Source organism: Cebidichthys violaceus, unplaced genomic scaffold (assembly GCF_023349555.1).
Source record: "Cebidichthys violaceus isolate CVI_PGR_0920_01 unplaced genomic scaffold, fCebVio1.0.p SCAF_7, whole genome shotgun sequence".
In the NCBI taxonomy this organism is placed as follows: domain Eukaryota; kingdom Metazoa; phylum Chordata; class Actinopteri; order Perciformes; family Stichaeidae; genus Cebidichthys; species Cebidichthys violaceus.
In genome coordinates this window covers 3,285,339-3,306,551 of record NW_027176927.1, presented here as the reverse complement: position 1 = coordinate 3,306,551, position 21,213 = coordinate 3,285,339, and the positions used below count along the sequence as shown (strand labels likewise).

Here is a 21,213-nt window from a genome sequence, read left to right as displayed (position 1 = left end):
TTACTACTAAGTATCGCTTTGGTGAATGGAAGCACAGCTGCACCCTTGTGTTTGGATATAAGTGACCTGTCGATTTCATCACAACTACCACAACGACCCCTTGTGGACCCGCAACACGCGTATATATTGCCCTAAACTTTAGGCTACATGCAGCAATAAATGTCCCAAATAATGGTATCGTTAACCACACAGATCAGAGAAAGCTGTATGCACCATATCAATGTTTTAAAGTGGTAAATTGTTTTTTAAGAAACATGCTTCTTGGCCAGAGAGGGGTTATAATATATTATATTATAATGTGAAGCAGAACAACTTAAGTCTCAGATCTGCTGGACCTGCAGGATAGGAAGGAAGATAAGAAGGGAGACATTTTAAAGTTATAGGAGCCATTAAGGTTCTGCTATAAAACCAAATACACCCAATAGATTGTATACGTTATACTGATTGGATTTTTTTTGTTTGGTTTGGAAAATGAGATTCTATAACGGGATGTTGAAATGTAAAATGACCAGAGGTTTTTCTGAACAATTCTAGTTTCTAATTCATATTCTAGTTTATCATTGCGTTTTTGAAGCTGTAAAAGTATCTCTGCGTCCCTATTTACTACTTTATGACGTTTTAAAATTATTTCGAATGGGATAACCTGAAGTAGGCTATTCAGTTTTAGGGATATTAACACTGACACAAGAAAATATACTTAAAGTAGTACATAATTAAACTGCTGGGTCTCTTTATTGTTGGTACAGTTGGAAAGATGACAGTCTGAGCCTTGATTACGGCACCAACATCCGCTTTAAACTTGCACAAAATGCTTTACTGGCCTTTGAAAATTCACAGTAATACACATTTGAGCTACTCCAACTCTTTTAATATTGCGGGTTTCAAATTTAACATTAGGAAAGCAGAAACAAATCGGTAATATACTTGAATTACCTTCAACAGCAATTGTTATTTTAGATTTGATTTTACGTTAAAACTCTCATTGCATGATAATATCAGTCATCAGTTTGTGCCTAAACAAACTGCTCAGCGGACAAGGAAAACAATCTAATGAAGTATCAGTAAACCAGATGGAGGGGTCAGTGCCTCCCAAGTGCTGCCTCAGATTATCTTGGCCGGAAGCCAAGATCTCAGTGCTGGACTCCAGCCAAATTGCACGATTTAATGGACTGATCGGTAATTAGTTTAACAGTTAAACTAACTGTTTTCTTTCCTCTGGGGTTGAAGGTAAACTCCTTAATTTTGTTCGAAGTCGGCAGTAATAAATAAGATGAACGGAACATTTTGCCTTTGATCAAAAATAGATCCATCAATTAATTATAATCAGAGAGACTCATTTTGCACTTATTTAAAATAATGATGTTGATTATAATTATTATCACCATCATTATTACCAATATGATTGTTTTATTATTGCTAATCTCATTGTTAATATTATTTGTATCAATAATAATAAAATCCCTACTCTCTCTGCATATTAAACTGGACATCACAACAGCAAGACATCTAGGGTGTCATAATTCCCGGCAGTACCTGAAAGCAGCACGGTGAAGTGCCCTTGGGTTTTATAATATTAAATACCACTAGATGTCAGTACATCTCTGAAGTCAACGCGCCTTCAATTCAACACTTTGGAATTTAAAGTCAACATTATGACAAAGTGTCTCGTGCTAAAGAGGTTAGACTCTGCGATGAGTCATGGTGATGTCACTTGTGATACATCGACAATACTATAGCCTACTTACTTGATCTTTGTTGCCGATGTGCTGACAGCATTCACGTGATGGTCATTTTTCCTCATATGTCTGTTGCGCGAGGCTCTGCAGCCATGTACAAACAAGCAAAACAGAGATCCACCAAAGAGCCCCGCCTCTTTTGATATCCAAAACGGACCGTCACCCAACGGAGGGTGGAAACCCCCCTCTGGATGTCACCGCGGAGCATCCTCTCGACGCCGGTCGTCTGTCCGCGTCCGGTGTCAGGTGGACGGATCCGCTTCTGGGCGGGACTCTGCAGCCAGCTGGACTAAAGCAGCTCAGATAATAACAGTTTGCAGATCAGTGAGTGAAGCGTCTTGATGGGAACAGCATCGCGAACATCCGGCCTGTTACAGCCGAGGGGGAGAACACGTTAACGGACTCGGTTCAGTCCCGTTGTACGGAGCAGAAGGAGCGCTTAAGGAGGCGAGTTTCCATCACAGGCTACACTTACGCAGCTACGCAGCTCAGCAGAATGAAAAAAAAGTTAAAACAGCCAACTGCGTCAAGTAGTCTGCTGCGTCTGTACTGCAATCATGTAGCTACTTTTTTAAAGCTATGAATTCAGAAGAATATGCTATTTGCAGTTGCCTTGCAGGACACTTTGAAGAGTAACTCGTAGGTCGTGAGGTGAACTCTCGGTGAGGGGAAAGCAGAAACAAGACAGAAGGAGGTTTATTTGCGCTCCTGGTCCCGTCACTGCAGCCCAAAAAACATGGCACGACTACGCAGGAAAGCGTGCATAGCTCTGTTTCTCTTTACGCTGTTCGTCTTTGGGACCATGATGGGACTGAGGACCCTGAAGCCCAGCGACGGCTTCTCGGATCTGGCTCCGGGCTTGATCGGGGGGAAGATGGACCGGCGCTCGGTGTCCCGTGACTCCACCGCGTCCCCGGGTCAAGACCGTCCGGCCGGCAGCGACTCTAAAGCAGTTTTGTCCAACTCTGGCCCCGAGGGTACCATCTTTTATGATGTTCATATATTTTACTACACCTGGTACGGCAACCCAAATATGGACGGCAAGTACATTCATTGGGACCATATCCTGGTTCCACACTGGGACCCCAAAATCGCGTCCAGCTACCCGAGAGGAAGACACATGCCGCCTGAGGACATCGGCTCCAGTTTCTACCCCGAACTTAATCCGTACAGCTCGAGGGATCCGGACGTGTTGGAATCCCACATGGAGCAGATAGGAGCATCTGCAGCAGGTACGGTTCAGAGATGAGACGGACTGCGTAGATTTCTTGGAAAGAAATAGTAAGGAAAACAGTTCAGTGTTGCTTTTTGTTTGCGCTCAGATGCAGCACAGAATATTCTGGCCTCTATAAAGCTGCTGGAGAGGCACAAAACCAATTCAGCACCACACAATCACTGGACAGCTCCCCACACGCCCAGCTCAAAGTCCCTAAATGTCTGCTGCTGCGCTTTCTTCTGCAGCACAGAGAGAAACTTCATGACTAAGCTCCAGTAATCAAGAGATCAACTTATTAGGTCTACATTATGACTGGAACACCTTCATGACTATCACAACTTCAAAATTGATTAAGGAAATTTAGAGTGTGATTACATTTTAGTGTGTTTTTCAACACAGTATGTCCCTCAGTGCTGGGTAATGTGGTTGAAATCAAGATAAGGATATTAATGCGTTTATATGTTACACTATTAATATGGCAAAACTACTATAATTTTTATCAGAGAAAAATACGAATAGATTTAATAAAAACCATAGCAAGAGTCATAAAACATATCTGATAATAGAGCTTTAAAGGGGAATGAAATAGTGTACATTTAAATGTGTTTCATGCTTTATCTAAGGTTAAGTGTGTACTCTATAAGACTTGCATAAAAGCAGAGATGAACGGTATTAAATTATCACCCAGGGTCGGATCAGAGGTTTTTTTTGGGCTTCTCATGAAATATTGATATGTATGTTGTTATTCTTTTCAAAAACTTGTATGGCTTCCCTAGACGACAGCACTGTCCTGTATAGCCTGGTATCGAGTAACAGCCTGGTGTGTCCAGACGTCAGCAGCCTACACATAGGCCCGGATGTTTCTGTCCCGCAGCTCAGTAGGTTATTGTACACCATGCGGAACGATAACCACGCCATCCCTCCGTTTGAAACCTCACCACGAAGACAGATGGATCATGGGAGTGCTGGCTCAAAATGCTTTGTAAAAAATAATCACTTTAATTTGGCACCACAGCCAGCCAAACTCTAAATAGTTCCATTTGGCTCGATGACTGATTCCCCACCACTTCACAGAGGCCCATAAATAAAATTAATAGCAGCTGCCTCATTCTTAATACACACAGACGTATTGTAATCTAATAGTCCCCATAGCTCTACAGCAAGTGGACGTTTATTTAATGAATTAGCTCTTAGTGCATATTCCATGTGCCAGATCCTCTCTGGTGCCAGGCACCGTTGTTGCTGATATGAAGCTATTTCTCAGCCAGAATCAGAGCATGAGGAAGCATTTCTCAACTGCAATATATAAGCTGTCACACACTAAAGCTGCACGGCGAGATTGCCCCTAACACGAGACATAATAAATATGTACATATTCCTCAATCGGGTGTAGGACATGGGTGATGGGCAAGTAGGCATTTAGATAAAAAGAATCAACTCAGCCACGGATGGAATACTGAAAAAGGCCTACAGACCACAGGCCCAGGGGCCCAAGGCTTCAGGGGGCCACCGTGCATGAGCCTCTGTTTGAAGTGAATGTCAACATTTCTTTCTATGGACATGTCAAAGCAGGTTCCATGGAAAAATGCACCAACAGCATTTGAGCAACACACAACACAAATGACCACAGAGAGACGCGAAACGATGACAAAGAGACGCTTAACGACCAGAAATGCAAATGAACAAAAAGGGTTACAAAATGACCACAAAGAGATGCTAAACAACCCCAAAGTGACGCGTTTTGCTCTATGTGGTGTCTTGCTCTTATTTAGGTGGGATGGGGGGCCTTTTACATATCTGTGCCCAATGACTCATTGTTTCATAATCCAACCATGCATACAGTATCCTACCACAAACCTTACCAGCTTCTGTCTGGTCCTATAAAATAAGGTAATTACCCTAATCGATTACCGGGGCAGAAATTTCACAGTGTGTTCAATAAACGCACAACTGACTTCATTCAATGGTCTCAAATGGGTCTGTAAAACTGTGTGAAGGGCTGCATGAAAAAAACCTCACTGTAGATTAATAAAAGCACAGGACTGTCAGCATTTCTTACAATCCATACATCATTTCGACAATGCATGAGATAACTTTTTTTAGAGGTTCATATGCATTTTGGACTCTGCAGTAGATGCTCTCTGAGGTATTAACCAGTGTCTTTGGTCCAGAATGAATAATCAGACTCATGAGTTTACGTTTTTCTCCAGGGGTTCTGGTTCTGTCTTGGTATCCCCCCGGCTTGGCTGACGACAACGGGGAACCCGCTGAGGATTTGGTACCAGCTGTGCTGGATGCTGCATATAGACACAACCTCAAGGTAAAAGGCATGTGTGTCTGTGTGGCCTGAAACAAAGTGGGGAAAGAGTCCAAGGCGGGAAGAAAAGCAACGAACCAAATCCATAATCAGCTCAATTTTACGCAGACTGCAAGTTGTCGCAGGAAAATGAGTTAATTCTAAATCAGTAGGTGTTGATGAAACAGTTTTACACCAATAATGCTGGTATGGGCTTTGTAGGGGGTATATACAACTTTTATTTTTTGTTCTATTTCTATTTATTTAAAGTTACTGTGAGGAATGTTAAACTGCTTATAAAACTCTCAATTAATTACTAAACTATATGACCTACAATAAGTAACAAGACCATCAGCGAGAAGATTGGCTATTTCTATGCAATTATTCTTAATGCTAGTCATCGGTGCCAGCTGGTCGGATTCCGCATGAAATCAGATGAAATCATTCAGGTTCACCAGAAAGTCCTTCAGGTCAGACTCCAGTGGGGCATGACAATTTCTTGTAGTAGCTTTAACCTTTTAATTAATCCGGTAAATCCCATTAAACCAGCCTCTTTGACAAGGAATACCTGGCCAAGACGGCAGCATAAAAAGTTTCAGACACAACAATACAAAATCAGACCACAGATAAAACATTAAAAAAACACATAATAGTGAAATAAGACTAAAAGTAGGCTGAGAAAAGACAGAATCAAGAATAAAATCATCACCGGAAAATTAACAATCTTCTTGAATTCTGTGAGAGGTATTAGATTCATCATCCCTTGTGCAGACTGTGTCTCATTGGCTAGAGCAGAAAACATAAATACTCCCTTATCTAACAGATACTGTATATGTCTTGTGATTTGATATAATGATTGCAAGATAAACACTGTGAATTAAATTGCCAGGGATATAAATGTAATTTACCTGGAACAGCTTTATAAATGAAAGCATACAGAGGACAAACAAGACTTGTGTCTAATATACAAACCTAACTTCAGTCTGTTGTTGCTTCAAAGAAAGATACACATTAAACTAAATACCTTTGTATTTTTAACAAGTAACAAGTTATATTGTCTCCCCCTGAGCTGTCAGAATGTCCACATTGTATATAGGCTAGTATTAGAAAACAACATCAACCTAGTTGTTATGACTTCATGACTAGATTGAGTTGAGTAAGCTAAGACTGAAGCTACTAAAGGTAGAGTGTATTTATGAAATGTGTCTGGTGAAGAAGAACACCATATACACCATATCATCTGCATAGCAATGAGTGTTAGTTCCAGGGGCAGAAACACCAAAATGACTTATGTAAAGAAAAAAGAAAGGAGGCCAAGAACAGAACCTTGAGGCACTCCATTAAATACAGAAAGCCAGCTTGAACAGAGCCCACTTCATTTCAAGCACTACGAACTAAACCTTAGTGAGGCTACAACTAACAGAGACAATGTGCCGTATAGCAGTACTGAGACATATGTTCGATGTGTAAATATCTCTGTCCATTATCTCACCATACTTTCATCTCACTAAGAGCAGAGTGAGACAGGAGCTAGAAAAGGATTAATGATGCTTCACAAAGGTAAGTAAAGAGCTTAACGCTGCTCAGGACAGTAATCCCAAAAGGAGCTATTGTACTGTGGGGAGTTACACATGGAAACAACAGTGTGTTTTTGTCACAAGAGAGGAAGGTTAAGAGCTTTTGAACTTGTTCTCCTGCCTCCCATGAAGCTGTCTGTGCTACTCACGGATTTGATTCTGGATGTTTGCAGCTGCAATGGCATTTCCTCTCCAGCATTAGAGCAAAAAAAAAAAAACAGGTCAAATAGCTGCTGCTGCTGGATCAGTTGTTCAGTGGGGGTGAGCATATCAGCAGGATGGAGAGGTGGGGGGTAGTAAAGCCACATGACCGATTTGCCAATTAGGTTGGAAAATGGCACATTGAAGGAAATAACTGCCCACCATGTCGGTCTCTCTGCCTCCTGTCGCTGTATCGAAGGCTTATTAAACTTTTACAGGGAAAGCTTGCTCGTAATGCGATACAATCCTTGTCAGAATCTCTCCAGATAAAGATAGAGACGAAGGGCAAGGCAGAAAAGAGAGTATGACACAATGGCTGGAGTTTGAGGTTTTTCCTTTTGTCAGACTTTCTCTTAAATGAGAGTTGAAGAAAAATACATCATGTGTTCATGTGCATATTAAAAGCTACTCAGAAGCTTTCTGTATGAATTTGAAATGACATATAAGAGAGACAAGCTTGTAAGAGTTTTTCTATGTTAAAGCAGGTGCCATTAATAATGCACGTACAGCATTTGCACAACACACTAAATGTTTAAGTAAAGAAAAATCAGCCAGCAGCCCAGATAAAAGCATCAACATTTCTGCAAGGTTTTGTTTAAATTACTATGATTTTTAGAGCTGTAACAATTTGTTGGCAAAAAAAAAAAAAAAAAAATCAGTAAGTTACCTACAGCCCTAATGATGTTTATAGGAATTAAATTGCTAAATAGTGGCCATAGTATTGAGATTTTCTGTTTGTTTTTGAGTCCCAGTTCAATTCACTTTAAAGAAGAACGCCTGTCCTGCAATTTAGAGATCATACAAAATTTGTCAAATTGTGGAAATAAACACCACCACCATGTATATTCCTTAATGTACGTATTTTACCGTAGAGGACCAAAACTAACCAGTCACTGATCTATACGAAAACAAGTTGTATTGACAACTTGTTAAAGTTATCACCAAGGTTAATTACAAAGCAAAGTCATTGGAAGGATCAGTATAACACAATTCATTATGATGCAAGTGTTTGTATCCTGATGTGAAGATAAAGATAATTTATTTTCCAGCAGCGATGTGACACATATTGGCCTCATCCTGCGTATAAACAGCTCTGATGAGAGACAGTTTGTTAGGCCAATCTGTCAGATTTGATATCACATTTGTTTAGTCTGCTGTTTTGCTGCAGGCAAAGAAATAATGTATCACTGCGAGGGCAAGACAACAACGCCTGGATTAGACATGCAACGCTGAGCTGATGAGGTTTTACACATAACGCTGTCAGGAGAGAAGCTAATAGATTGAATTTAATGTCATGCTGTATTATCATGAGCGACCGAGCAAGCACAACATTTTCATAAAAGCGTGGAGGAAGCAGCATGGTGAGTGCAGCATTTCCAAGCATCCTCTTCCAGTTCTCCTTGATTTTAATAAACTCCTCCCACTCCCTCTGCAAACAGGGACATTTCTCTCTGGAGTGTTCCTTCTTGCATAATTTCAGCAAAATGCTGACACGGTAAAGAACTTTTGGCTCTGATCATTTGGAACTCAAATGCAAATTTTCTAAAGCAACAACCTTAAATTATTTCTTTGCTCTTTTCAAATGAAAGGCAGGCTAAAAAAGGAGGGAGGGAAGCCCAAAGGAAGACTGATGGTCCCACAGGAGCAGTGGCAACAGCCAAAAATGTATCAGATCAGGATTCAGGAAACACGCATATCGGCAATCTGCTTTTAGTGGCAAAGTGGATAGCGGCCAATCTGAGAAATGCTTCTAAGAATGCATGAGCAGTGTTGTTTTGAAACATCAGGCCATTGGAGAGTCGATGTAATTACACAAAACTAATAACGTTAATTTAACAATAACGGTATATGCTGTAAAAAGATGAGCAAATGATAAAGAGATAGGAAAAAGACAGAAAACACCAGCAAGAATGAACTCCACTTCTGCATTAAACAATTAAAATGCATTCTGCGAAAGTGGGATAGGGTACCTGTCCATATCCACTTTGTTTTCCATCTCATATCTTTGTCCGTCCTTGCCCTGTGCTGTCTTGTCTCGTTTGTCACAGCAGCACTCCTCTGAACTGAAGACAAGGATTACAGTGAGCTTGGCAGACTTTTAACTGCTTCACAGAGCAATCTAAAAACAGCATGTGAATTTGTCTGTACAGTGGTTTTATATGGCTCACTGAGGCATGAATATGGCATTGACCTTTCCAAGATTCTAAATGTATTCAGGACCATGCAACATCAGACTGAGAGCACAATACAAAGCAAGGCTGCAACATTTAACTTCCTAAACATTTCATTTTAAGTGGATGTATTAAAATTGATTGTTTTATTCAAACAACACTTTAAATGCCAAATATATTAGATTTACTTTTCACATATTAGAAACTGGAACCAGAGAATGTTTGGTCATTTTTTCTTGAAAAAGGACATAAACAATGAATTAATTATCAAAATGAATTACCGCTTAATATTCTATCAAATTGGATCTCTAAAAAGTGGCAGTGACAAAGAGATTACAGCGTCATTTCGAGTTGTAGAGGACTGTTGCCCTCAACCAACATCTCCTTAACTTGCTCTCTTGTCAAGAGGAGGGAAAAATAATAAATTAGAGCATAATCACCATAATTTGCCAACCGAGATCCAAACACACACCTCCTACAAGGATATTACGGCGCTAGCTACTACGGCGGATTTAGCTAGTCTTCCCACACCACATCTGATTTGATAAAGTTATGTTCAAGATTAGTCATTACAATATTTCAAAGGGGACATATTATGCTCATTTTCAGGTTTATACTTGTATTTTGTGTTTCTACTACGCTTCAATAGCCACATTAGTTTTCTCATACTGCCTATCTTAATATACCTGTAATTACTTTTTCTAAAATATGGAAACTGGTGCAGATCTATCTCAACAAAAAACAATTCCAACTTCCTTATTTCTGGCAATCCCACACCACACAGCTAAAAAGCACACTGGCTCCTCTTTTGGGTAATGCTACACAAGAAAGCAATGTACCTTTTTATTATATAAGTTGAACAGTATTTCAGCAGCACCCACACAAAAAGCTTGTGTAGCCTACATTTCGTACAGCAGAGTTGGAGAGCAGATCACATGGAGCCTCCACAGCAGAGCTCGACCTCAGCTTGAAGAGGAGTTGAAACAGTCCTCCTGCCCAGGGGAGGGCGGGGGCGGTTTGGTGGGGAAAGGGTGGGGGGTTGATTGGAAGCTGGGTGCAGGAGGGAAGGAGCAGAGGGGAAAATGTGCATCATGGGTCCCATGACTCAGTTTGCCGCTCTGAACAATCTGCACCCTGAGGGGCTGTACAAGTTCTATCCAATAAATAGGCCATGTAGCTGCGTGTACACGGGGCAAAAACGCCACTGGGTGCCCTATGATGGCATCAGCCACACTTTCCAGATCCCAGCAGTAGCTACGTGACTCCGTGCACTGGCTTTGACCACAGAGCAAAACTGACACTCTCTCATGAAGAAATTTGCTCTGCTTTGTTAAAATTTATCAAATTGTTATAAGGGTCCGGACCTTTATCTTTGCATTGGCTCGTATCCCTCCTTTAGTGCTTTCTGCATGACATGGCACTAAATTCCACTCTGCTCAGCATGAATCATGGGCTTGATCCTGGCCCATGCTGTCAATGTTTATGAGGTATTAAAATGCGAAGACTCTGTCTCATTTACTTTGAAATTACCACGGAGTAATGGGCCAATGTGTTTGGAAAATGAGCTTTCTAGTGGCCTGTGTTCTGCTACAGTGAACAGGAGACCATAACAGCTTTTCCCCCTCTGTGGATGGTAACTATATGGCTTCATATCTGCTAATGCCTCATAGTTTTTCAAAATACGTTCATATTTGATCTCACATTATTGGGCTGTTACTTTACAAGAAGTCCAGAGAGTTACGGCGTAAAAAACATTGTTTCTGGGCTATCATTCCATCAGAAGGTCAGGATCTTCCTTCCTCTATTTTTCTTCAAATTGATATTTTGCCAGGAAATGCATCTTACACCATTACAATGTACGTTTTGCACATAAAATCACTTAGCATCACCATTAGTGGCACAAGTGGTTTTGTTCTCCTGCCTCCAGGTGACATTCGCAGTTTAAAACAATTTGCTCGGCTCGAGCCAATTCTAAACATCACTTTAATCCATTAGTACACTTATGCTCAATGTCACAGTGACACAGTCAGTGCAGCCAGCAGTCCTCTTTTCCACAGACAAACACCAAACACTCCCTATAGTAAACATTTTGACAATTTTATTACAAAATACATGAGACAACGATTCAGTGTGGCTAACTAAAATGGAAAAAACATAATTTTCATTATTGAGAAGCTCTTATTCTAGATAGTGATGCATGAGTATGTCAGTGTTTCTGCATTTTAGCCATGCTAACAGCGTGGCTCTGTGGAGGGGAGTGTCAGTCTGCCGGTCGATCACTTCAGACTGAAATATCTCAACTGTACGATGGATCGCTGTGGCATTTTGCAGAGACATTCATGGTGGAATCCATTCTGTGGGTGCTTAATGACTTTGTTGATCCATTGACTTTCAATCTAGTGCCACCAGCAGACATTTGTGGTTTTAAGTGAATTGTCTCTGCAACTATTATATAGATTACATTGGAATTTGCAACACACATTCATGTCCCTCTCAGAATGATTTGTAATAACTCTGGTGATCACTTCACATTTTCTTCTAGCGTAACCGTCAAATAAAAAAATCAACCTGTCCAATCAGTCTTTATCTTACTGGTTCTAAACGCAGACTTTCATTAGGTTTTTATCACAAGAGAGGAATCATACAACATAGGTGATGTAGCTCACTCGATGACATCCTACATCCATTTAGTTGCTGTTGGCCTCCAGCATCTTAAAAAGCCATTTTTATTCACATTGTCCCCCTTGGGTGTCCACTGCTGGAGAAGAAAAGTGTTTCACTTTGATCATACATTATTCAAAGTCTCTGAATTCTCTGGCCATTCTTTAAAATATTCAACTTAAGCACATTTTTTGCACGTGTCACTTCAGGTCCCTTGTTCCTCTACTGCTGTTGTTCATCAATTGCAAATAGCCGTTTCTAACTGAGCCACTAAGTGAGCATTACAAAAGTCTCCAGAGGGGCAGCACTAAAGTGTGACATACTTTGTCATGAAAATGAAAATAGTGAAAATATGGTTCTTTGAAGTCACATCGTGTCCAAAAGGACCTGCTTGAATGGGTAACTGCATTATGATGTTCTGGTGGCGGCAATAGTTTGTGTTAGACACATTTATTCATAGGTTTTGAGGAAATATGTAAATAAGTACAGTCAACTGTAACATACCAGGGAAGAGAAACCAGACGCCTGATGTCATGCTTTGCTTAGGGCCACACAAGGTCAAAATCGTGCATGACTTACTTGTTTTGCCGAATTAAAAAGGTAGAGCTCTGTTTTTAAAATGTTTTTTTTTTTGAGGAGGAATCGGCAGTCCGATCAGATTTAACAGCCTTTGACTATTATATAATATGCATGTTATTCGTAACAAACTTGAATTAAAAAAACATATTGTCATGGTGTTATATTGTCGCAATTGTTAATCCCTGATGAGAAGCTGAATGTTGTTTTTAAGTCAATAGTTGCCCAGGTCATCTGTGAGTATCTTTTCAGCAGGTATAAGATGAATGGAAACTAACAAAGCGTGTGTCTTTCTGCCTGTTTTCTTAGGTTGCATTTCACATCCAACCATACAGAGGACGAAACGACCAGAGCGTGCATGACAACATCAAGTATATTATTGACAGGTAGGCTGTACTTCTCCATCACTGACTCAACCATTAAGATTTCATGCACAGTTAAAAGAACATTAGTTACAAAACTGAAATAATTTTAGAAAGCATTTCGGATTATATAAGGCTAGTTTCATGACTTATGAATGAGTTTTTGAAACAAATAAAATTTTACAAAACTTTAAATATAAAGGTTGCTCTGAAAAGGAGCATCTGTCGAGTACATTCAAACTCAAATGCCCCAAACATTAGAAAATTAAAATGAAATACATTAGATTTTCAACAAATTTTAGCAAGAAATGGAAAGCAAATCTTCATATGTTGTCATTAAATGAAGAATCAGTTAACCTCTGACCTTTTCTCTAGCGACCCTATTTGTCCATGACAATGTATCCTAAATCTATTGGCTGGCTTTTCATTAAGTTTGCATTCATGGTGCCCAGAGGATACATCTGTATGTTTTAGGTGATCTTATAAACCTCCTTTAATCACTTAATAGAAAGATTCCACTTTTGTTCCCCCTCATGTAAACATTCAATAACTGATTCATTATGGCCACTTGGGAGCAGCAGAAATCAGTTGTGAACACATAATTAAGATTTTCTCACCTTCGATATGGTGAACTTCCAACAGTTGCTTATTTACAGTTACGGAGCAACTTTTTATTTCTTTAGAGTTGTGTTTCTGGCCACACAATGGTCCAATATTCACTCTCTTTTAGCTCTGGTTTTGGTCGTGGAAAAAACAAGAAGATTGTCAAGAAAATCTGAGCAGATTCAAGCTCCCCAGATGATGAATCCTTTCCATTTTTAACCTGAGCTTTCCTCTTGTGTTTTCCTCATGTCCTACAGTCAATTTGAACATGCAGATTACACTGGCACTTAATAATATTAATGCTGAGGGGATAAACCCTTTTGAATTGACTCTAAAGACCCTTGTGTTGTTTTCTCTACCACCAGACTCATTAGAAAGTTATTTTTAGCTCCATTCATTTGCTGTCAAGCCTTGTAAAATGATAAGTAAAGAACATAGCAGCCGTTTGACTTCATCAACTAACTATTTCAGCACTAACTTACTATGTTATTATTTTACTGTGTTAATGTCTTTAAAAAGGTATGGTGACCATGGAGCCTTCTACAAGTTCACTTCCAGCACAGGGAAGAGTCTTCCTCTATTTTACATCTACGATTCCTACCTGACTCCTCCAGAGTCCTGGTCTGAATTCTTGACTCCCACCGGCTCCCACAGCGTGCGCGGCTCAGCCTATGACTCCATCTTCATCGCACTCATCGTGGAGGAGCGCCACAAGCACGACATCCTCGCAGGAGGCTTTGATGGCATGTACACTTATTTTGCCTCCAACGGTTTCTCCTTCGGCTCCTCTCACCAGAACTGGAAGGCCATCAAAGCTTTTTGTGACGGCAACAACCTCCTCTTCATCCCAAGCGCTGGACCTGGTTATATCGACACCAGCATCCGGCCGTGGAACAACCACAACATGCGCAACAGGGTGAACGGTCGTTACTATGAGACGGCCCTGCAGGCGGCGCTGAATGCGAGGCCGGACGTCGTCGCCATCACATCTTTTAATGAATGGCACGAGGGGACGCAGATAGAGAGGGCAATGCCCAAAAAAACAGTGACCCGTGTGTACTTGGACTACCAGCCACACGGACCCGATCACTACCTGGAGTTGACCCGCCGCTGGGCGGAGCAGTTCAACAAAGAGAAGGAGCAGTGGCTCATGTGAGTTTTCATCAAACTGACTTGAAGCAGCATGCTCGAGTGGAAGTGAAGGAGGGAGAACAAAGGGGGGAGAGAGGGAGTGAATGTAGAGACTGATCAGTATAGATATGAGCGCATAAAGACGAGCCGGATGTGAGAGTTTCTGCAAGTGTGTGTGCGTATTTTTGTGCACACATGCCGATCTGCAAGAACAGGACACTGTGTCGTCGGTGTGACTTGTCTTGTTTGAGTTTCTGAGTAAAGCAGCATTAAAAAGGGTTATTCTGAAGGAATTTGTTCCATTGACAGCCCAGAATCTTGGTCTTTGTACACTTAATGCAACTTCATGAACTGTCTCAAACACACTAAAAAACTGTCACCATGTAAGGGCCTCCTTCCCTCTCTGCAGTTAAATAATAGAATTGATTACAATAGCCAGACACTTCTATGGCTTCACTTTCATACACTAACAGTGACCTCCCCTTTGTGTTTGAAAACGCATGCCGTACTGCGTATTACATACTAAATCTGTATGTACTGCATACTGCCTCTTTAATTAACCATTTAGTATGCCATTACCGGCACACTGTTCACACTGAAGTATACCCAAGCAATACGTCTTCTCTGCATCACATGACTGTATCGATGACAACGTTAATGGTTCGCGCTACCATTGAATACAAATTGTTTATCACAAATTTCAAGAGGTAATCAACATTACCTCTACCACTCAATTTAACATGTTCCTGTATTATTTTAAGGCAAATTAAAATTAATAAATATTTTTGTGTTCTACAGTACATTTTAAAAGTGGCCTCTGGCACTTTTTCGTTTCAACTGTTCCTCAACGTTGCCATCATTCCTAATGATTTTAAATATTCCAACCGTCTGCCTCACTGTCGGCCAATGGACAGTCTGAAAGGCAGCAATGCATTTTGGGGCGGTTGAGTATGTCCAGTAAGCTCATGTCTCAAACTCAGAAATTCTTGATATGTTACAGGCATTTCTCGTGTGCACAAAATCCCCATAATATGCAGTTGAAACGCACTACATACTAAATATTACATGGTACTTAGTATGAACAGTATGTTAGTATGCAAGTTCGAATCCAGCCATGGTGTTTTAAAAAGCAGTAAGTAGTGATTAAGCAAGTGAAGTGAACCATTTAGCATTTTGGAAAATACTTTCAACTCATGTTCTGGCAGACAGTTGGACGAGAAGATTGATGCCACTCTCATATTAGCCTGTTAAATAAAAAATACAGTCTGGGTCTGACGGTATCAAAATGAATCTACCAGCAGCTCTGAAGCTAATTTATTAACACATTAGACCTCATTTGTGTAAAAATTACATGTTAGGGTTTTTGCAATTTCTTGGCCTGTTGCAGTGACTTTCTGGAGTCTCTGCTGGTTCCCTGGCAATATTATGGTTACGTCAATCAATGTTAATGGGGAGCACCTTCTGTCACTGAAGTGAAAACACAATAGAATCAGTTAAGTGTTAAGGTTGAGGCTCAATGTTTTGAAGAGGCTATATGAATACAAATGCACCAATTACTGGAGCACTCTGCTATATGGATTCATTTGATAAAATCCTGCTGTCTATTAAAGTAAAAAGGTACTTTCAAACAGGCATTTTTTGAGAATAAAAATATGCTCTTTGGTTGAGACGGGCGCTTAAAGTGGTGTCTGCTCTTTAAATTAAAGAAAAAGAAAAAAATCAGACACTTAACTTCCAGACACCTAAAAATAAAGACAGAGGTATGGCTCAAATATTTTGTTATACATTAATAAGACTCCGACACTGAAAAAGGTTGTGCAATCCATTAAAACAAGTCCATACAGGCAATGGAAATTTAAAAAATGCTGCAGTTCTTACCTTGCAAATGTAGGTTAGGCTCCAACATAAAACAGTTTTTTAACAGTCGCAGGTGACCAATCGAAGTGCAATGCGTATAAAAAAAAATAAAGGATATTCATAAGATAATAAAATATAGTTCTGGACTCAAGTTTGATGTATAGTCAATGCAATTCATAGAACTCCTCCCATCTCTTATGTCATCACATTTAGGTCATAAAATGAACCCTATGACAATTCTAACCATGATAGAAATATTAAAATAAATCTCAAACCATTGAATCTTCTGTTAAGCCCCGCTGTTTTGAAAATACCAAAAGATGTAAAGTTTAAATTTTATGCAAAAAAATAAAATTCAATACAATATATCGGACCTTGTTTCTAAATAGACGGTAGAGAATTGTGACACTTAAGGTCCCACATGATCCCGTGATAGAAGACACATAAAGGAAAAGAGTTACTCCAGACCTTAAAGCAGCCACCAGAACAACATCAGCCGTCGAGTCGTTCCTGAGTTCTTCTCGGGGAAAACTCATTGTTCCATGTGAACACGAAAAGCATTCGTCTTTTCTGAAGAAGACAGCGGTCAACGCTTGGTGTGTGTCTCAGCGTGTGACGTGGAGTTTGGAGATTTCAACGGTTCATTTTCCCACGGCTCCTCTGTTAGTCCATATTTGAGCTCCAGCACATCAACCGTAGAAGAAAGAGCACTAAAAACAGAATTACAGTCATTTCTTGTTTAATGTACCGAGTGTCCTTCAGAGTAAATGTGGGAGGAAACGATGCAATAAAGATTTGTTGTGTCCGTTGCCATGTTTTAGTCTGCTAATCAATGCATTTCACCTCCGATTACTCAAGTATTTACATATTCTGACTCCATTGTGTTTACTAGTTTTCAGGAGATTCATAATCACAGCAGGTGCTGCAGGAGGCCCATCCTTCTTAGTGGTGGAGTACATTGTGATGACACTGTTGCTTCAGTACAAAACACAGCAGTAAACCAAATACCCTGGCAGCTGCTGAATGCATGCAGATGCATGTTTCTAGGAAAGTAGCCTGTGTTTTTCCTTTGGTGCGTATGTTCCCTTCTTCCTGAGTTGTGTAATAAAACAGGTTTCCTCTTTCTTCAACTTTACCATGCAAATAAGCATGAGCAGTCAACCGTGTCCCAAATCCATACTACAGTAATTGTATACAGTATGTACTACATCCTCATAATAGTATACTGTTTCAACAGCAAATACAATATGTGTGAGGTCAGCTGCAATCAAACTGCGTCAAAAAAAGCAAAAGCTTTTGCCAATTTAATTTCCCAAAGAGTTTTTTTTAACCCGTTTCACCACCAGCCACAATTTATTTTTGTCTGGGCTGTTTTGTTGAACCGAAGTATAATGTGACGTGTATCATGTTTATTTATTTTGGGTACACGTATACAGTATATTCTGACTCCATTGTGTTTACTAGTTTTCAGGAGATTCATAATCACAGCAGGAGGCTCATCTGTAAGAAGCCTTCATACTTAAAAACGAGTGTATTTAATATGCATACTGTCTGCTTTGAGTATACTTCCACTGTGAACACACTGCATCTTAAAAACCAGTATGGAGAATGGATTTGGGATTTGGCAAATGTGTTTTGAAATGCATATCATTATTATTCTACCAAATGACAAGCTGCAGCATCAGTCTCACACAGTATTTACAGATCGCTCTGATCAACATTCATTTATGACTGAAATCTGATCCATCACATCACATCCTTTGTCTGGAATATGTTGTTGAACCGAAGTATAATGTGACCTGGATCACGTTTATTTATTTTGTGTACATTTATACAGCGATAAATAGTGAAAAGGCCAAAAATATATCATGTGAAAAATGGTTAAGTTAAATTAAGTGCAATTTAATAGATATGCTGACTGCATATTAGACCGTATATCTGTTTTGTGCCTTTTTAAACAAAACAGTTTGTGACTGTCAACTACAGTCTTGCGGTTGTATACCTGATATAGATCTGATCAGACCAAAAGTCAATAATAGATGAACTGAGGGCACAGAAAATAAACACGATGGCACTGAATCCTGATGTAAGTTAGACATTATGATGTTCATTAGCTTGAGGCAATTTTCTTTAAGTGGACCTCTGAACCTGTAAATGTTGATTGAACATTCCTGTATTAGACAGTTGTGAGAAATGGTCATAATTAGCATATGAATTACTGAGTTATGGCCCAAAACGTGTTTTGTGAGGTCACAGTGATCAGCTCATCCTTGAGTTTGTTTTTCCTTTCTGCAAAACATCCTTGAGTAAAGTCTTTCTTTGCTAAAGGTTTGGTGCTCCTGTGGATATGATTTCATTTGGGGAGAGTAAATGGTACATGTAACAGCAGAAAGTAAAAGCTAACTGGGTCACAGAAAGCGCATCAACTCACCAGCCGGTTCTGATGATGCTGTATTTGCCGGGAACTGATAGGTTGACCACTGTTGATCCGAGGCGGCTCTGGTCTCCTATTGGTCCGCCATCCACGACCACTGCGAGTTTGGGCCAGAGCTCCTGAAACTCCTTCAGAGGAAAAACAGCAACATTGAAGAAGAAGTTAGAAATCTTAAATGACAGATGGATAAAAACAAAGAGAGACACCCTTCCAACCTGGACTAAGCTGCTGGGAAACATACTGAATGAAACACAGTGAATGTGAGACTGATAACAGCACATCTCAGCTTGTCGTGTATTATTTTTCTCTTACATTCACGGCCAAGGGGCTGGTGCGTGAGCTGATGTTGGCGCTGGTAAGAGCGAGTGGTTCGGCACACATCTGGCAAAGGCGTCTCATGAAGACATGGTCTGGGATCCGAACACCGACAATCTGAGGGGCACATGGACACGTTAACAGCAGATGAGTGACATTCAGTGCTAAACCATTTGTTTGCGGTTCTATTTGCAGTAACATCTCAGTTGAAAAGGAGTGGACTTACTGAAGTAAAGGGGTTGAGATCCTTGTTCAGTACTTCGGATCTTTCAAACACCAGAGTGACGGGACCGGGCAGCAGGTCATCTAACAGCTCTGCCTTCACCTTCACGTTACAGTACCTGACCATGGAAACAAGAACCATGTTTTGAAGTTTCTCTAAACAGGATTCAGAGCAGTAATATAGCAGCGAGCAACTTTTTTGGCTGCGAAAAGGTTGCACAATTCATCAAAACAAGTCTAATCAGGCGATGAGAATTTAAAAAATGCTCCAGGTTTTAACGTGCAAATGGGCAGAGGAATTTCATATTGTTCATCCGTACATAAACTTACTTATGGATATCCTGGATTTCTCCTACGCAGATGGCCAGCGGATTATGTCCATTTTGTCCTTTGATGTCGTAGACTTTGCTGACGGCTTCAGAGTTCTGGGCCAGACATGCCAGGCCGTACATGGTGTCTGTGGGAACACTGACCACATGACCCTTCTTCAGAGCCTTCACTGTCCAGCTCACGACATTATCATCTGCAGTTCAAAAAACAAGGGAGGGTAAATGGAGGCATCATCCATTGCAAGACACACATGACAACAAAACACATAGGGAAGAAAATACGTGTCATTTTCAATCGTACTAATATTGAACAGGTCGGTTGTATGCAGGAAATTGATTCAATGGTTGTGAAGGGCTGAAAAACGTACAGAAATAGACGAAAACAAATGACATTTGTTGCTCTAGAGCTGCACATAAAGGGCAATTCACTGAACTCACATGTGAAAGTCTATGTACTCATTATGTGGAGGACTCCTCAGCCTGTGATAACAGTTCCAGGGCACAGTGTCTCACATAACTATTGACTTGCATTATGGGACGTGCAGTATACCAACCATTCTTTAACAAAAAGTGCATGAAAGCATGCGCTTAAACACTTGTTACTTCGTATATCCACTCCACTGCATTTCTGAGGTAACTGTAGTTTCTTCTCAGCTACACTTATCTTATCCCAAGCTACTATGCAGAAAAAAAAGGGCTGCATGCAAAACATATGATGAAGCTATGAATATGATATATATCTTTAGTTTTTACTACCCAACTACATGAGAAACATTTATTACAGATCCAGAGTTCATCAAGTAATTTCACTTCAAATAGCTGTTAAACATCTGATGTCATGGACTGTCACATGATGACATTATAAATAAAGCTTTGATACTCAGTGTGTGCAGACAGCTGTCTCATTATAAAGCTTATCAGCGTTACTGTATTGGACTACGACATAAGCTCTCTTTAGGCGTACTTGGCACACGCATGACTGCAAAAACAGGAATGTGATGCTGCCATGTTAGCGTTACTAACAAACATATTTTGAAAATCCTTCTTCAATACTGCACCTCAAATTTATCAAAGTCATAAACCTGTAATCGACAGGGGTGCACGTGCACTTCTGCTGTGAATATAAACTGACCTGTTTCGCCCTCAACCAGCTGCGGCATCAGACGCAGCATATCTGGCCTGTTCACAAAACACATCTTTCCTCCGATTTGGTGAGCTGAGGCTGAACTGTGAGCTCTTCTGGATCTGATTAATTCAACTGCGACTTTACAAACGGACTTCATACAATCAAAGCTACGTGGGTGTGTCACCTCACAGCCTGCATGCATGTTGACGCCTGATGAAATGACAGAACTCTTTCGGGTTACGCCCCCAAAACAATGACGCCACCTCTTGAGGGGCCAGGGGCACGTTGTTTTAACTGGTATGTGGGAAAAGGATAATTGATGTGTCTGTTTTATATTAGATCGCTCTATTGATGTTATAACCTTTTATGCAGGATAACATATCAATGCTCCTTTTGTGGA

General features: G+C 40.3%; 2 protein-coding genes across 2 annotated transcripts; one reads left to right on the top strand and one right to left on the bottom strand.

Moving 5' to 3' along the window:
• Window positions 1-1,755: 1,755 nt before the first annotated feature.
• LOC137891389 (glycoprotein endo-alpha-1,2-mannosidase-like protein) lies at window positions 1,756-18,845 on the top strand. The gene is made up of 4 exons (XM_068735966.1): window positions 1,756-2,968; window positions 5,163-5,272; window positions 12,744-12,820; window positions 13,919-18,845. Exons 1-4 carry the CDS (start codon window positions 2,473-2,475, stop codon window positions 14,553-14,555), a joined length of 1,320 nt encoding a protein of 439 aa, XP_068592067.1. The 5' UTR covers window positions 1,756-2,472; the 3' UTR covers window positions 14,556-18,845.
• Window positions 16,944-21,002, bottom strand: LOC137891390 (threonylcarbamoyl-AMP synthase-like). Its single transcript, XM_068735967.1, has 6 exons — window positions 20,820-21,002; window positions 19,689-19,881; window positions 19,363-19,477; window positions 19,134-19,253; window positions 18,819-18,949; window positions 16,944-17,097 (listed from the first exon to the last, which is right to left on the bottom strand). Exons 1-6 carry the CDS (start codon window positions 20,968-20,970, stop codon window positions 16,974-16,976), a joined length of 834 nt encoding a protein of 277 aa, XP_068592068.1. The 5' UTR covers window positions 20,971-21,002; the 3' UTR covers window positions 16,944-16,973.
• Window positions 21,003-21,213: the final 211 nt, after the last annotated feature.

Bases quoted from the DNA above. Each gene is read 5' to 3' on its own strand.
- LOC137891389 (XM_068735966.1), top strand. From the start codon at position 2,473: ATGGCACGACTACGCAGGAAAGCGTGCATAGCTCTGTTTCTCTTTACG. The intron at 2,969-5,162 runs GTACGGTTCAGA...GTTTTTCTCCAG, and splicing joins GATAGGAGCATCTGCAGCAG to GGGTTCTGGTTCTGTCTTGG. The intron at 5,273-12,743 runs GTAAAAGGCATG...CTGTTTTCTTAG, and splicing joins CATATAGACACAACCTCAAG to GTTGCATTTCACATCCAACC.
- LOC137891390 (XM_068735967.1), bottom strand. From the start codon at position 20,970: ATGAAGTCCGTTTGTAAAGTCGCAGTTGAATTAATCAGATCCAGAAGA. The intron at 19,882-20,819 runs GTCAGTTTATAT...TTTGAACTGCAG, and splicing joins GCTGGTTGAGGGCGAAACAG to ATGATAATGTCGTGAGCTGG. The intron at 19,478-19,688 runs GTAAGTTTATGT...TTCCATGGTCAG, and splicing joins GAAATCCAGGATATCCATAA to GTACTGTAACGTGAAGGTGA.